Below are 17896 nucleotides of genomic sequence, written 5' to 3' on the forward strand. Positions count from 1 at the left end.
CCTGGGATTGAGTGGAAAGACTGCATTAAATGAATTGAGGTTCCTATTTCCTGTGTGTTTTCCAAACCTTTTCCAGCTGCTGAAGCACTAATGCACACTTGATGGAGTTCTGGTGGCCAGCTCATGTTTATCCTGTCAAACACAGTCAGCGGCCCTCCAGAAGGAGATTTCCCTCTTCTGTGCTATGATCTAACCCAAAGAGCAATCTTTCAGAGAAAATGGTAACCTGACACTTGCACAGAGAATTCATTCAGTTTTCTTAACCCAAGAACAAGCGCTCTTAATACGCAGGTTAAGATCTGAAGATTAGAATATGTCTGCCTCTGATGAGAAGCATACTGTGGTCACTGTGTGTGTTTTTCCATGTACGTGGTGAGCATTCTCTCTGGTACATTATGAAAGGGTATTTTAAGATAATAAATGTACGCAAAGCAGACTTTGCATCTGTGAATGAATAACCAGTCAGTAAATATACTTTTAAGTGATGTTTAAATTTTTTTTTTTAAAAAAAAGCAAGCGGACTTGACACCTTTAACAGGACATGGTCCAAATGCTCGACTTTTTTTAGTTAGGATAGAAAGAGAACACAACTCTGCATGTTATTTTTGAATGCATATATTCTATACAGTCTCCAGTGTCAAAAACGACTTTAACCATTTGGGAATAAATTCGAGTCCACTCTATTTCCCGTGATTCAGTAGTTCTACATCATCACTGCTGCCTTGTACAAACAAAATGTCAGGCCCCTGGCTTTTATGCCAAGAGAATCACAGGTTCGGGTCACTCAAGCCTATTGGAGTGGTTCTAGATTCAGGGGGCAAGGAGTGGAGATATCTCTTAGATCCCACTAGGCTTGTGGAAGATTCTAGATGACTTGAAACATTCTAGAGAACCCCTGCCTGGGGAAATTGAAAAACACAATGTATACACCTCAGGAATAGTATCTCGTTCTTCTCAGGTGATAGGAGGATAAGACTGAAGCAACTATAAATATTGTTTCCCTTTTTATGGAAAATAAAAACTGGAAAGATTCAGTCATTAAAATCCTGTTTGGTGAAAAAAAGAAAATAAGACAAAACTGAGAGAAAGAAACATACGGCGCATAAAAGAATGACTCTGCGTGACCCTGAAGGTGGAAAAGCAATTTCTGGCTCTAAAGGAATGTAGTTGGTTGGAGGCTCTCATATTAGTCTCCAAAGAAGCTTTACTGTCATTACCAGAAAGCGCTTTTCCACAATGCGTAACTGGGGGAGATAAAACGGTGTTTATTAAAAAAACAAACAAACAAAAAAAACAGCCAATATATTCCCCAGTGCATTGTTTTAAATTGTTTGTTTTTTCCTCACGTCGTCTCGTTGTTTTTTGTTTTTTTTATTTTTAATCCAATCTAGAGTACCCTAGGAATGTTTTATTTTTATTTTGTAATTCTAAAAGGGAAGACTAAGAGTTTGGGGTTCAATTCAGCTAAGCCTTCATGATCCATTTATTGGAAATCTCAGGTTTTGAAGAAACACAAGCCATATGCAGACCTCCCCACTAAGCCCAGGTGTAGAGCCATTTTACTACAATTCACTTTTCATGTAATTGGCAGAAGTTTAGCTGATTATGCAGATGCTGTATTTCTTTTTTTTCCATGCCTTTTGTTGATTTTCCGGTTGAGTATATAGATGTATAGTTCATACAATATGAGCTACATGAGTACATACATTTTTAATGCCATGCTCTATTATTATTATTACAGATATTCAGAGTGAAAATTTGCTTTCGAAGTAGAAAACTCTTTCAAAACTGAATTAAATTTCATCCCATTAAAGGATATATAACCCTTAGTGCAAGCCACTGTTTTATATACTGATATTCTGTGGATCTTTATTTGGGAGGATTTGAAGAAGTCTATGGAGAAAACATGCTCTATAATTACATTTATTTAGAATACACTGTATTACATTATTTTTTTAAGTTTCTTTATTCTCTGAGCCTTTAATCCCTGATATACAATGGAGATCTACAAGAGAGAGTTGGAGGATGTGGTATTTGTTAGTGTGATTAGACCAGACACCTATTAATAACCTACAGAAAAGTGTTGTGCAGAACACTTGTCATGCAAACTCATGTGTCTTTTGAAATTCTTCTTATGCACAAAATCTGTGCATCTTTGTGTAAAGCTTCTTTACTGAGTAATGTGCTTTTGCTTTTAATGAATATTGAATAAAAATTTGGAAAGAGAAGTAATAAAATCATATCTCTTTTAAAAAATTACAATGAGACTCATAAATGATCTCCTGGCTTTTTTTCTAACGATTTACTTTTAAATTATTTTAGTACTATGTACTTATTTATCATAGAAGTATTACTATGGATATTTACTAAGAGCTGTTGTTGCCAAGTTATGTCTTGGCGTGTCAGCCAAGTCACGTCTGGCTCTTTGCAACCCCATGGGCTACAGCAAGCCAGGCTTCCCTGTACTTTGCTATCTCCTGAAGTTTGCTCAAAACTCATGTCCATTGAGTCGATGAAGCCATCCAACCATCTCCTCTGTTGACCCTTTTCCTCCTGCACTCAATCTTCTCCAGCATCAGGGTCTTTTTCAGTGAGTCAGCTCTTCACATCAGGTGGCCAAAGTATTGGAGCTTCAGCTTCAGCACCAGTTTTCCAATGAATATTCAGGGCTGATTTCCTTTAGGATTGACTGGGTTGATCTCTTTCCTTAATAGGCAATTAACTTTTAATACTAAGTATTTATTTTTAAATTATTATAATGCTATATTAAATTAATTCTCACTTGGAAATGAGTATGTAATCATCCATGTGACCACTTGCTTGAGTAAAGAATGAAGTTTCTTTCAGAGATGTGAAATTTAGTCCAATGGACAAGATTGAAAAGGTACAATAGGATTTGCTTATGTCTTTTTCCTGAAGCCCAGAGAAATCTCAGCAACAATAGAGCACAGTTAGACTCTTTAGTCGCTCAAATAGTAAACTCAAGATTGATCGCTTGCAAAATACTAGTTCCATGGAAGCACCATTGTGTTGCCTAGGTGATGGCCACAACGGGCTTTGATTCTGGTGCTTCAATTCTCTAATTCCTCTTCTCTATTGTAAAGAGTTGTGGGTTATGGGTGTGACACTCCTGGCATCCTAGCTAGCAGCTTTGTGTCCTCAGGTCCATTCTGCATTCCACTGCTGAGCTGGTCTTCTTTCAAGGAGATGCTCTTGCTTTCTGCCTCGCCTGCTGATCTTTGCAGCTCATGAGAGTGGGAACTGAGAGAATCTTCCTCAGTGGCTCTGACTCAGCATTTCCTGCTCTCTTCCCATTGAAAAACCTACTTTTTTGATACTTATTGAGAACTCTCCTTCAAGTAAAATTCTCCTACTCAAAACACTAATAATTATGATGGCAATGATGACAGGCATGATAAGCCAGCCTTCATGCAGTGGGATTAAGACAGAACTGAAATGCAGGGTCTGCAAGGCCCAGCATGACAGTAAAGTAAGTTCTCTGGAAACATAGCCGCTGGAAATATGCCAAACGTGGTGGATATGATTAAGTTTAGCTTTTTAAAATGTATCACTGAAAATGCAGGACAATAAGGGATCCTCAGAGTCACCAAAGTAATGTGAGATGCAGAAAGGCCATGAGATTAAGGGGTTGGCTTTGTCCTGGGAGCAGACCCAGGTTAGATCTCTGGGTCAGGAAAATCCCCTGGAGAAGGGAATGGCAACCCACTCCAGTGCTCTTGTTTGGAGAATTCCATGGACAGAGGAGCCTGGTAGGCTATAGTCCATGGGGTTGCAAAAAGTTGAACATGACTGGGTGACTTTCTCACTTTACTTTCCCCTGAAAGCATCTGTCAGTAGGACCCTAGTGAGACTGAATTTCATTTCTGAGAGTCTGTGGGCTGAAAAGATAGGAAGAAACATCTGAGAGTTTTCAATATTGGAAATATAATCAGATCCGCTTACACACTGCTAGAACTCCAAGAAGGAAATGGCAACCCATTCCAGTGTTCTTGCCTGGAGAATCCCAGGGACAGGGGAGCCTGGTGGGCTGCCGTCTATGGGGTCGCACAGTCGGATACAACTGAAGCAACTTAGCAGCAGCAGCAGCAGAACTCCAAAGAGAGGTCTGCTGTCACTAAAAGGGAGAAAAGTTAGATGGTAAAGACAGATAGACAGATGGATGGACAGATAGGGAGATAGGTACAGGTATAGAAATAGACACAGGGACAGAGAATTCATAACCACAACCACAAGCAGGCTTCAAACTAGCTCATAGACAAATTTGTGCCATCTCTGTGGTCCAAAATGCCTCAGCAGAGACATTATTTTAAAGAGGTAGAAAGCTTCTCTTGTTCCAGGTACATGGGAAAGTCAAGTGAGAATCCCCTCTGCATATATGCACCTTCAAAAGAATTACTGCAGGTGAAGTTCCAGAAATAGAAGAGCAAAATCAAAATTCAGAGGCACTTTAGATTCTGAGAGATATTGGAATTATTATCAGATCAGACAGTAAGGGTGTAAAAAAGCAAAAGTGGATAAAATTATGAGTAGAGAACAAAATACTGTATAAATGGCCAAAGATGTTTGAACAAAATGCTAGCAGAGAAACAATGAAAGGAAGTTTAAAACTCAACTACATGATAATATAATAAAGTTGGTGCAGATGGAAAGAAGATTATGATAGGAAAATGGTCTAAAAAACTACCCAGAAGATGGAACAAAGATTTTTTAAAAATTAAAAGTTGAGACACAAAGGAAAAAAAGAGAGAGAGATGCAAAGGATAGAGACATTTGTCAAATTTTAATTCATAAGAAGGGAGTACAGATAATAGGAGGGAACTGATATTTGGTAAGATAGTTGCTTAATCTTCAGATTTAAAACTTTGAATGGATTCCAAGCAGGATTAATAAAGGAAGGTTCATTCATAGACATGATATTGCAAAACTTTTATTTCCTTAGAAATATAAGGCAATTCATGCATAGACATCATATTGTGAAATGTTAGGACATCAAAGATGGATGATCTTAAAGTCATTCCAGACTGTGAGATTAAGTAGGAAAACTGGAAAGCAGAAAATTGTAATACATTAACAGCATTGAGGGGGAAATGAGAACAGAAAGACCTATTGATCCTACAGCTATCAGGTTAGTAAAAACATTCTTTAGATTAAAGGAGAATTTAAAATATTTTTAAAGAACTAAAGGTGTTTTTGGACAAAACCGTTTAAGAGGGTTTGGGTCATCTTAGCTGGTTGTTGCAAGAGAAGACATCAACCAAAAGAGAATATATCCTATCTTATTTTCTTCAAGTTTCCTTGAGATTGGGGTTCTCAGATTATTTAAATTGTGGCATATATTTTCATTAAAATATTGTTGAGAAAATCAAAGGGAAATGAGTGTGTGTGCATAGCATCATATAAATCCTTAATATTTTCCATAATTGGTTAAATTTTCATCAGGATTTTTCTAGCATCTGTTCAAAGGAAACATAATCAAGATGCAGGTTATTGAATATATTCTTGAAGGGAAAAAAAAATGTTCACATGTGGACAAGTAACTCATTATGCCGATCAAAGAGTATAGGGATCACGTCTCCAGTCACTAATGTGATGTTGCCCCTTTGTTCTAGCATCCATCGCATCCACCTGCAACGACCCGGGTATGCCTCAAAATGGTACCCGCTACGGGGACAGCAGAGAACCTGGGGACACCATCACCTTCCAGTGTGACCCCGGGTACCAGCTCCAAGGGCAAGCTAAAATCACCTGTGTGCAGCTGAATAACCGATTCTTTTGGCAACCAGACCCTCCTACGTGCATAGGTATTGTACAATGGAATATAGCAGTTTTAAATTGGGGAAGGAGTGCATGTTATCATTAAAATTGCTGTATAAAATGTATTGTTCTTCAGAAGTATTTCTCAAGAGTTTCTTGCATACCCTCAGGTTTTCTGAGATTATATTGAAATTTTATTATAAACCTTTAAAATTTGTTTTATTAGGTGAAATAAAGGAAGTAGTTTACTTAATGTACAGTAATTGACATTTACCTAAAATTTCCTATCCTTAACAAGTCTTATAAAAATGCAGATCAATCAAGTTACTCTAATTTAAAATTTGGGGTGGCTGAAAATTCATAACCCTACCATTGTTGTTCTCATTTTTAATATAGAAATGTGCCCTTAAGCAAAGCCTACGCAATAAAGAATATGTTCTCTTTTTAGATAATTTTTCTGTAATAGCAGTACATTTTTAATAGAATCCTAAAACCTAGAAAATATACTGCTTATGTCAATATACGGATAAAAAGAAAGACTTCTTTCTGAAATTTACTAGCATTTTGCAGTTTGACCTTATTAAGAAGAAAACAAATGGTGCTGCAGACCTTAATCCGAAGAACCAACATCCAAGATACATGCTTGTGCGTGCTCAGTCACTCAGTCGTGTCCAGCTCTTTGTGACCCAATGGACCGTAGCCTGCCAGGCTCCCCTGTCCCTGGGGTTCTCCAGGCAAGAATACTGGAGTGGGCTGCCTTTCCCTCCTCCAGGGGATCTTCCCTATCCAGAGACTGAACCTGTGTCCCCTGCGTTAGCAGGCAGATTCTTTACCACTGAGCCACCTGGGAAGTCCCCTATTCTATCACAAATATGGTTTTAAGGAAAGACACAATTTTTTTATAAACAGTAATTATTCATTCAGTTAAATTGTCCATTCAATTCAATATTTTGCCATAAATACCTATTTATGGTAGCCCATCTTATTTTTTAAAAAAAACCTTTATTATTTTAATGAACTGTCACAGGGTAATTTGTACTTCCTTATAATCTGTTTTAAAAATATAAAATTGAATTAATCTGCAAAGACAGGAAGTGATAATGAAGTGATATGCACACAGTTAATGGCCCATTTTGCATCGGGTGACCTTGAGGGAATTTTGTGACTTAAAATGATTTCTATTGCCGTAATGCACAGCAGTGAAAAAATTCCCAGTGGTCCCATGGCGCTATAATGTGCAGCTCTTAACTTGTTACAGAGTGCTTGCAGGAGTCTGGAGATAGATGGGATTGACAGCTCTGCTTACTAGCATGTGCAGGCCTGTCAGAGAGCTACCATGCTTATCTAATGTTCTGCGCCGCATTTTCATTCCACGACTTCTGTGAGCACTGTCATGCATTTCATCTCAAGCTGAGTCATCAGGAGATGCGCCAGGTTTCTTCGTGTGCCTTTTTTAAAGTGGGGTAATTACCTTAAGTGCAACCAACATGTTAAACCATTGGTCTGTTTTTAAATCAGGAAAGGCACTTTTTTCCTCGATTTGCGTGAGTTTAAGCTTATGGAGGAGTAAGTATATAAAGAAGCAATACAATTACCAGTTAATCTCTTGAAGATAATTTCTTGATTTACATTCATTTGAACAATTCATTATAAAATTTGAGCACCTTCCCAACTAATCTATGGTCTTTTGTGGGTTTGCCTCTTAGTTATCTAACTTTGATCAGTGACTAGGTAAACCAGTTCTCAGCAATGAAAACAGATAACACTTCATCTTTCTTGAGTATCTGCTCCATGGATAAGCTAACATCACTCCCAGGCAATAGAATATCAATTGTATTGGCAACAAAAACCACCCACACACATAGATATTATGTAACACAAGAATGAAAAGCACATAGTTGGGAATAAATGAGTATCTTTTTATCCCATTGTGAACATTTTTCCCTCAGAAAAGAGACTGCCTTTTCTGAGGTCCACCTCAGTGGTGGTCACGCTTTGGTGCTCATCTGAGTTCTGTTCTGCTGATACAAGACATTGTTTACTTTTTTTTTCCTTTTTTGGCTTCTTCCTTATTAAAACATTGCATGTTTTTGTATAAGTTTTATAAGCTACAGTTAAGAAAAAAGATGAAAGAACAGTCACCTTTTTACCTAAGGGCAACCGCTATTCACGTAAACATGCATATGTAAGTGTTATATTTATTTTATGCATATATAACCTATTTTTAAAATATTTTTAAATGATAGCACCCTGAATGATTGTTTTGTAAACTATGCTTTTTATTTACCAGTACAGGGTGAGTATCTTTTACTGTCCTTACTTATTTTTTTACTAATTAACATTTCTGCCTACAGAGTTGCTCTCTGGATCAATAATGACCAATACTGATCCTGCTAATCCCTCCTCAGTGCAGTTAGGTGTTTCAGCCTTTTCCTTCTCACAGAAATTGTTGAAATGAACACCGCTGCAGAACACATCCATGATTTTTTATGATGACATAGTTGTACAAACTTATCTATTTCTAGAGTTTGCAAAACTTTTCCAGAAAGATTGCCCAATTTAATCATCATCAGCCATCGTATTATTGTTTATTTTCCCCAACTCAGAAAAATAATGCTATATGTGGTATTTGTTAATCTCATAATATGAGCAGGACATGAAGATTCTTTGGTGATTCAATTGGCATGTTAAATTAGCAGTGAGATTGAACTGTTTTTAATTTCATAGTCTCATTGGCCGCTTGAATTTGCTCTTTCCTATTGAGAGGCCAACATTTTCCCATTTTATTCTTAGTGTATTTTTTCCTCCTATTTGCTGTTCTCTCTCTCATGCTTTCATGAAATCTCTCAGCTGCTCCCCTGTTCGTATGTTACTCCTGTTTTCACCAGCTTGTCACTGACTGCTCACCCTTCTTATGGTTTGCTTGGACGCCACACTCTTTTCATTTCACAAAGGACTCCTATGATGGAGGCACCCCTGGAACTGGGACCAGAGGACTCTCACTACTTCCTAATTCTGAATAAAGTGTCTCTCGACCATCTCCACGGTTTCAGATTTCTCAAGTAGCCCACAATGCCTTTTGTCCAAGTTCAAGTTCTAAAGAGCTCTGCAAAGCAAAAATGCATTCTAAGTTTGCAGACACTTTATCGGTAGCACCATCCTGCCCTGGTCTACAGGGTAACTGTTTTGACACTGTTTATCCCATTTAGTGGTGCGAACATTGAAATGTTTTGGTGCAGAAGTAGCGATGTGTCTAGTTAAAGAGCGCTGCTGCACATCTTAGTGGATGAACTCGTTATCCCGTGTGTCGGGAGTGACCCTGAGGATTTCGAACAAGGGCCTGTTAGTTGATATGGGTTTGAGGATTTATCTCTATGTCCATTCCCCCTGGAGAATTTCTAGAGTGTCTGAATTGCATTTGATACTAAATCTAATCCTATCCAAAATATTGTGCAAGTTTGCTAATGAAAACCTGATGAGACTAAAATGAAGAGTCCCCCATCAGAAGAGAGAACAAACCCAGCAAGATGGTCCTGCTTAATTCCGCAGCAAGTCTTTAAATAACCTCATTTGAAGATGCCCCCTGGGACCGGTGTGACTGAGACAGGATCTTCCCTTTGTTTCTTATAAACTGATACTTGGGTCTCATCCTGAACTCTTCCTGCTGGTGGCTCCCTTGTACACGGTGCCCTGAATCTGCCAAGTTTGTTCTTTTCAAGCCTGCAGGGGGCAGCATTGCCTGAGACCCTCCGGTGCCTCCCTCCCCACCTCAGCACCGCCTCCCCGTTAGTTCAGGCTCGGGTGCTCCACGCTGTCAGCGTCCGCTTGAATCCGGGGAGGTGGCCTCTTGTCCTGCGAGAGCCACTCTGTGGTTGCCGTTCAGTCACTAAGTCCTGTCTGATTCTTTGCTCTTAGCTGATTGTTTCCACACCATTTATTAAAATAAAACTACATGCTAGGGGAAATGTGATTGAAATCATTTTTGAGAAAATTATATCGACTTGCTCTTGAGAGTACCTCTTTAAGAATTTATTATAAATATTTCCTGTGATATTATTCAGAGTTTGCCTTTGATGAAACTAAAGTTATAACAAAATATCTTGGGATTCGTTAGATTTTGTCTTATGGAAAGTTAAGTTTTCAGGACGTTAAATGGGTATTTAAAGACACATTCATCTCAGAAGATTACAAAGTGTACGTCTTCATCTTATTTTCAAAAAAAGTCCCTGTGTATTTGTGTGGGAATTATCGGTAATTAGCATATTCCCTTCTCTACTTGCTTTTTCCCCTGAATATGTACATAATCAATGAAGTAAAATAAGGTATACAGTTTAGAGGGAACAGTACAATTTAATCAGGGTGATTTTTTTTTTTGAACAACTTGGTGACAATTCACAGTATTCAATATGAAAACCTTTAACCTAGTAGTTTAACACATCTATCTAAAATTAGCGTGTGTCGATTTTGCATTGTTTTAATAACTTCCACAGCATAGAAGCTTTAACAGAAGTCTTATCTACTAAATGTAAATACCCCCCAAATTTTCAGGCTGAAGAATGAAGACTGTCTTGCCTGTTGGCAATGATCAACCACATAATCGTTGACTTACGTAAACACTTGTGATTAAAGATTGAAGACTGCAGAAAACATTAAATTTATTACTATCATCTAAAATGCTTCTTCCTGATAAAAACGTCCTAAGCACTGTGACAAAATGATATTTTTGGGGGTTTTAACTTTCTGCCAAGCCTCCTCTTGGCCATGTATCCCCAGATATCACCTAAATCTTACTTGTTAGTTTTGTCGTTTTGAAATCTGGGCACAATACCCGAAGCCCTGCATATAGCAGAGGACTGTGAGAAATCTATGAAATAACAAATCTTCATTTATTCAGCATATATTTCCTGCATACTTATTATGATCAAAAACTCCTAGGCTTAGGGTTACAAAAGTGAACAGGAGGTGAATGATCAATTATACCATTTGAAGCAAACTTCCTAGAGTAAGTGAGCAATGACTTCTTTGTAAACCACAAGAAATGACCAAAGAATTGACATGGCCATGAACTGATATCAATGGAGATATTTTACCCTCTCCAAGTTTCTTTTTTTTTTTTCCTTATATTTATAGTGTACTTGACAGAAGTGTGGGGTATTTGGGTAACCTATCCAGTTTAATTGGGTAATGTTTGAAAGTATAAGATGCACATTTCATTTGCCAGCATTGATAATCCTCCTTAAAAATGAAGTGGGATGGTATATAAAATTTGGTAATGATCACATTAAAAATGTGCAGACCTCCTGGGTCAGTTTAATAACGCCACGTGCAGCCTCTGACCAGCTCCCACTGACTGCGTCCCTCTCTCCCCGTGGCAGCTGCATGCGGAGGAAACCTGACCGGGCCCGCGGGGGTCATCCTGTCGCCCAACTACCCACAGCCCTACCCGCCTGGGAAGGAGTGCGACTGGAGGGTGAGGGTGAACCCGGACTTCGTCATTGCCCTGATATTCAAAAGGTACCGTGCTTTGTGGACTCCCTCCTTGTAGCAGGACTTTAAATGTCACACCTGGAGATGAATGCACTCATCCTTTCAGAGGGCCTTCAATTTCACATCTGGTGAAGCCCGAGGTCTTGTACCTAAAAGGGATAGCATCCGGCTGCAGGATGACAAACATGGAAATCGGTTGTTTTGCTTTTCTACTTGAATTAGGATACACATGATGTGGTAGGAATTACCTTTAAATACTATCTTGCGCACATTTTTACAATGTGTTCTACATGAGAGGGCTTAATGAATAGAATATTCAAGAAAATAAAGGAGTGATTTAGATATACTTGCGGCTTCCCGGGTGGCTCAGTGGTAAAGAATCCGCCTGCCAGTGCAAGAGAGGAGGGTTCAGTCTCTGGGTCAGGAATAAGTCCTGGAGGAGGAAATAGCAGCCCATTCCAGGATTCTTGCCTGGAAAATCCCATGGACAAAAGGAGTCTGGTGGGCTATAGACCACGAGGTCACAAAGAGTCAGACACAGCTGAGCGGCTGACACACGGATATACTTGGTGCAATTTCTCATCAGTGCCTCCTGCTTCCCTTCGTGCATGGGCACTAAGCCATTTCCAAGGACGTCCTGTCTGACGTCCCCAAGGTGGTGTTGTTATTAATGATCATTAAAATACTCAAGACTTGCTAGAACTCTAAAGACACAAATTCCCCAAATTTCAATGCTGTGAAGTTTCAATTAATAAACATTAGTCCTTTTCAAAAAATGCTAACTTCTTTCTGCTAAATTAAACAGTAAAAGTTCAAATCGTAATATGATTATATTACAAATATAAATTCTATAGAACTATCACATTATTAATATCTGGCATACAATAATTTCATCTTTCCAAATCCCAAGATATTTTCCAAGTTTACATTTTGATTTTTGAACTGAATAAAGTGATAAAAGAAAAATGGTTCTCTATGCTGTCCTATTGGTCTCAGCTCTTCAAGGCAGAGTGGTCTAATCGTATTTATTTATCTGTAAATTGAACGCATTTCTCTCATTGAGATGTTTATATCCGTATTCCAGGGCTGGTTGTGCTCATCTTCCTCTGCTTTCTCCTCTTGATGAGATCTGACTCAGGGTAATTTTAAACCTCTGTGACTCTGAATTTTAAGTAGTTTGATAAGCCATCGCTTCCTGAGTTTACTCAAGCTGCTATAAATTTACCAAATGACGAGTACTTTATTATGCCACTTGGCTATTACACAAAGGCTGTGAACATTTGCTAGGTTATGTTTTTGAGTATCCTTATGATTTTTGTTAATGCTAAATCCTAATGGAGCCTTTCTCAGAATCAGGAGACACCTCTGCTGCCAGGGGATTAAAAGTAAATTAACAATGAAAAGCATTCTAGAGGGCACAGAACCCTTTTTGTAGGCGTTTCCTGCCTCGGGTCACAGAGAGTGACTCATTATCAAGTTTCCCATAGCACAAGTCATCTGACAATATATAAGGCAGTTTTCTATTATGCAAGTAGTTTTTCACTTAATGTTGTGCACCTCCCTGGAAGAAGGTTGACCTAGAAAATCTCCAAGTTTTCTTCTGATTCTAAGATTTTGGAATCCTTCGCTGGCTGGGTGTCCCAGAAACTTGCATGTCTGGGACATCTTCTAAGAAATGGGCAGCTTGTGTGTGCTCGGGTGCGACATTTTTCTGGGACCTCAGCTCCTAGATTTACTGAGTAGAGAGAGGGAGGAAGCCAGGGTACCAGCTGGGAGCAGAGATGCTCAAGGACTTTGGCAAAGAGGCTGCTATTGGCACCGGCTGCCCAAGACACACTTTTAAAGAGTGAGACTGCAGTCAGCTGGGGTGTGGGGGAAACCTGGAGGAGACAGAAACAAAGGGGACAGTGACAAAGAATGACAGGGCCTAGAGCACATGCAGGCGCGCTTCAAGGCTCGTCCTGTACTCGGGAGTCTTGGGGGAGGAGGGTTTTATCAAAACTTCTGTAGACTTTGGGGCGGATGCCACTCACGTATTGGAACCCAAATTGAATTTGGTTTAAAAGCATGGCCAGACTTAGGCCTACCTATTCTTGGAGTGTGTAGGTCTGTGCATCTGGTGTAGATAGGTATAAGACAGGATTTAACCAAAGGCACCGTCACTACTTACAGGAATCATTTCAGACCTCAGGGCATACGTGATGGGGCATCCAAAGCAGAGGGCAGTTAGAATGTACTTATTTGTGCCCAACCGAATTTCCATCATTCAGAATAATCTGTCATAATGATTAGTTCTGCCAGTTACAGGGGTGTCGCATGATCAGAATCTAAAAACACCCTTGTAAACTATTCTAACTGAAACTGTTATTATCATCACGTTCTGCTGGGTCGCTGCGATTCCTTTTGGCCTCTTTATTCACTCTTCAATCATTCCAGTCTTTTACTTCCTCTTCCTTTCCAACTTCAGGGAGCTTATCAGATAAGCAGGCTCTGAAACCTTTAACAAACTCCTTGAGTAAATGTGCTCACGTGGGAGCGGGGGCACCCTGACGGGGAGTAGGGCGGAGAAGCGCAGATGCAGGTAGCACACTCATGTGGGGTCCGGGGCCATCCCCCATGTTGCACCCTGCAGAACCCGGGGGCAGCTTTGGGAGGGACCTAGGCTTCATGCTTTACTACTTGAATCTCCAGATAAATTTGAGCCACTTAAACAACAGCACGTGTTTGTGATAATATCTAAAAATGCCTGACTCTCTCCATCCTTGTATATCTAAATATGTCGCCAAAGGAAAGGAAAGAGAGTGGAAGCTGCCTGGACTGGTCCACGTTAAGGACCCTAAAGTATCTGACTTAGAGGTGCCGGGACAGAGGAGGGCCAGGCAAAATGGGCTACAGCTGAGCCTCTGTCTGCTGTATTTGCTATTCTGACCCCACTCTTAGATGCCTGAACCAAGTTCAGTCTTTCACTTCAGAGTGGACATATGTTTCAAGTTCCTAGATTATTGTCATCCTTATTGCCGTAAATGGCAGAGACATTTCAAACCATATCCCACTTGAGAGCTTTGGACTTCAATTGTCAGACACTGGAAATTATTAGGGTGTTCACATTACGAGAGAGACAGATAAATACAGAGGGTGGGAAGGGGAGAGATGAAGAAGGAGGGAGAAGGGAAAGAAAATTGGAACATTCAGCCATGGTGAAATGACGTGAGGTTTGACTTCCACACTTTGTACCATTGTAAGGACTGCAAATATTGGCCGAATTACCTAAGCAAGCAGAGGCAATTACAATTTTAAAAGTAAAGAACCAAAAATATTTTTGAACTTTAAGAATCATCAGCAACACCAAGGATTAACAGCAGGCAGACTCTTTACCATCTGAGCCACCAGGGAAGCCCAAATACCAAGGATATATATTACTAAACTAAAAATATTTTCACATAAAAATCAAATATCAGTGGAAATGCATCACTTCTGAACCACCTTCCTTTAAACTGCATTCATTAGAAATATCACAGTTACAGGGAAGAGACACTGTATCTATGTTACAAGGACTCATTTTCCTTTAAATATCTTCAAATCATACTGTATTGAAGATAATGGTTGTTATGTAAAATACTACTAATATTTGTTATAATTGATGTCTGTTGTATTTATTGCCATTTTGATTATTATTGTATTTAGGTTTTGGATCATCCTGCTTTTTAAAAGTTAAAATACAAAGGCAAATACAATCGCTGTATGCTCTCAGAGACTTGATAGTTGGGAAGAAGAGGAGATATGGAAACTCATCAATATTCTTTCCTTTCAGTTTCAACATGGAGCCCAGCTATGATTTCCTGCACATCTATGAAGGAGAGGACTCCAACAGCCCTCTCATTGGAAGTTTCCAGGGTTCTCAAGCCCCAGAAAGAATTGAGAGCAGCGGAAATAGTCTTTTTCTGGCGTTTCGAAGCGATGCTTCTGTGGGCTTGTCGGGGTTTGCCATTGAATTTAAAGGTACTGTGATCAGCTTAACTGGCAAGGAAAGTAATTTGTATCAGAATTGCTTTCATTGTAAACATTTATTTATAAAATCTTGCCTATCTCTTTAATGCATAAAATTCTGACATCTTTCTCACCTGTCTAGGGAAGAGGTTCCAATCTCTCCAGAGGAGAAGAAATTTCCAACATGCATTTCTACCTTAGCCAAAAGAAAAGAAAGTAGGGGAGGAAGTTTTGTTTTTGTTTTTTCTCCAGATTCATGGTGACTTAAAGATAAATTATGATTGGCACTGGTGGTAAAGAACCTGCCTGTCAATCCAGGAGACATGAGAGATGCGGGTTCAATCCCTGGGTCAGGAAGATCCCCTGGAGGAGGAAATGACAACCCACTCCAGTATTCTTGCCTGGAGAATCACATGGACAGAGGAACCTGCGGGTGGGGGCTACAGTCCATGGGGTCTCAAAGAATCAGACACAACTTAAGTGACTTAGCACATGCAATGAATAATTGAAGTAATTAAGGACTATTTTAAGATTATTTTGCTATCTTGTTTCTCTAGGATGACTCAATATAAGTACATCAACCAGCTTAGTTTTATCTCAGCATTTTTCAAAATGTAAAATATTGATTGCCCTTCCCTGTCCTTACACCTATGGTGTTGGTTTGACGGGGCGTAAGTACTGATCCCAGGGCTTTCCAGGCGGCATTAGTGGTAAAGAATCCCACCTACCAGTGCAGGAAACACAAGGAACATGGGTTTGATCCCTGGGTCGGGAAAATAGCAGGAGGAGGGAATGGTAACAGAGGAGCCCGGGGGGCCGCAGCCCACACAGTTGCAGAGTCAGACGTGACTGAGCGGTTGAGCACACGGGGACACACGCACACACAAGCACTGATTCTGCCCACATCTTTCTGCTTTGGTCACATGATGGGTGTTGCCCACTTCTCTGGGGTCTACCACCCACTGTCACCAGCATCCAGAGAAAACACACAGAAAACTCCCAAGCAAAACCACCCCAACCTAAGCATTTTGCCCTCGGGGTAATGAAAATAAATATATATATATATTTTCAAATCTATTTCTCATGTTAACAAGGAAAACACAGGGCACCTTACAAAGAATTAGAGAAAAGGACTTACCAACATATTAGCTGCTGCTAAGTCACTTCAGTCGTGTCCGACTCTGTGCGACCCCATAGACGGCCGCCCAAAAGGCTCCCCCATCCCTGGGATTCTCCAGGCAAGAACACGAGAGTGGGTTGCCATTTCCTTCTCCAATGCAGGAAAGTGAAAAGTGAAAATGAAGTCGCTCAGTCGTGTCTGAGGGCTTTATAAAAATAGTGAATATGTATATGTATGCATATGTTTGTTTAAGTGTGTGAGTTAGTTATTAGTTACCAGAATTATAAAATAAAACTTAGACTGTTTCAACTCTTGTTAACCTTTTAACGAACTTACATTTATTGATATGATTTTTAAGCAGAAAATTAATTTACTTCTTCCAAAACACTAACATCTACAAACTTTCTGATCTTTATTACAGTTTACAATTTTATCACTTAAAAACAGAATCTTTATTGTGCCCATTTTTGCGTGAAATGTTCCCTTGGTATCTCTAATCTTCCTGAAGAGATCTCTAGTCTTTCCCATTCTGTTGTTTTCCTCTATTTCTTTGCACTGATCACTGAGGAAGGCTTTCTCATCTCTCCTTGCTATTCTTTGGAACTCTGCATTCAAATGGGTATATCTTTCCTTTTCTCTTTTGCTTTTTGCTTCTATTCTTTTCACAGGCTATTTGTAAGGCCTCCTCAGACAGCCATATTGCTTTTTTGCATTTCTTTTTCTTAGGGATGGTCTTGATCCGTCTCCTGTACAATGTCATGAACCTCCATCCATACTTCATTAGGTACTCTGTCTATCAGATCTAGTCCCTTAAATATATTTCTCATATCCACTATATAATCATAAGGGATTTGATTTAGGTCATACCTTAATGGTCTAGTGGTTTTCTCTACTTTTTTCAATTTAAGTCTGAATTGGCAATGAGGAGTTCATGATCTGAGCCACAGTCAGCTCCCAGTCTTGTTTTTGCTGACTGTTTAGAGCTGCTTCATCTTTGGCTGCAAAGAATATAATCAGTCTGATTTCAGTGTCAACCATCTGGTGATGTCCATGTGTAGAGTCTTCTCTTGTGCTGTTGGAAGAGGGTGCTTGCTATGACCAGTGTGTTCTCTTGGCAAAACTCTATTAGCCTTTGCCCTGCTTCAGTCTGTACTCCAAGGCCAAATTTGCCTATTACTCCAGGTGTTTCTTGACTTTCTACTTTTACATTCCGGTCCCCTATAATGAAAAGGACATCTATTTTGGGTGTTAGTTCTAAAAGATCCTGTAGGTCTTCACAGAACCGTTCAACTTCAGTTTCTTCAGCATTACTGGTCGGGGCCTAGACTTGGATTACTGTGACATGGGATGATTTGCCTTGGAAAAGAACTGAGATAATTCTGTAATTTTTGAGATTGCATCCAAGTACTACATTTCGCAGTCTTGTTGACTATGATGGCTGCTCCATTTCTTCTAAGGGATTATTGCCCACAAGAGTAGATATAATGGTCATCTGAGCCAGATAATCATGATGCTGTGATCACTCAC

The 17896-nt window shown here is 39.5% G+C and overlaps 1 protein-coding gene across 1 annotated transcript in view; it reads left to right on the forward strand.

The window, feature by feature from the left end:
• CSMD1 (CUB and Sushi multiple domains 1) overlaps nt 1-17896 on the forward strand; it is a 2085346-nt gene that overhangs the window by 1804769 nt on the left and 262681 nt on the right. Inside the window, 3 exon segments of the mRNA XM_018042044.1 lie at nt 5631-5822; nt 11151-11289; nt 15074-15261. Of these exon segments, the coding sequence (XP_017897533.1) occupies nt 5631-5822; nt 11151-11289; nt 15074-15261 (519 nt within the window).

Source organism: Capra hircus, chromosome 27 (assembly GCF_001704415.2).
Source record: "Capra hircus breed San Clemente chromosome 27, ASM170441v1, whole genome shotgun sequence".
In the NCBI taxonomy this organism is placed as follows: Eukaryota; Metazoa; Chordata; class Mammalia; order Artiodactyla; family Bovidae; genus Capra; species Capra hircus.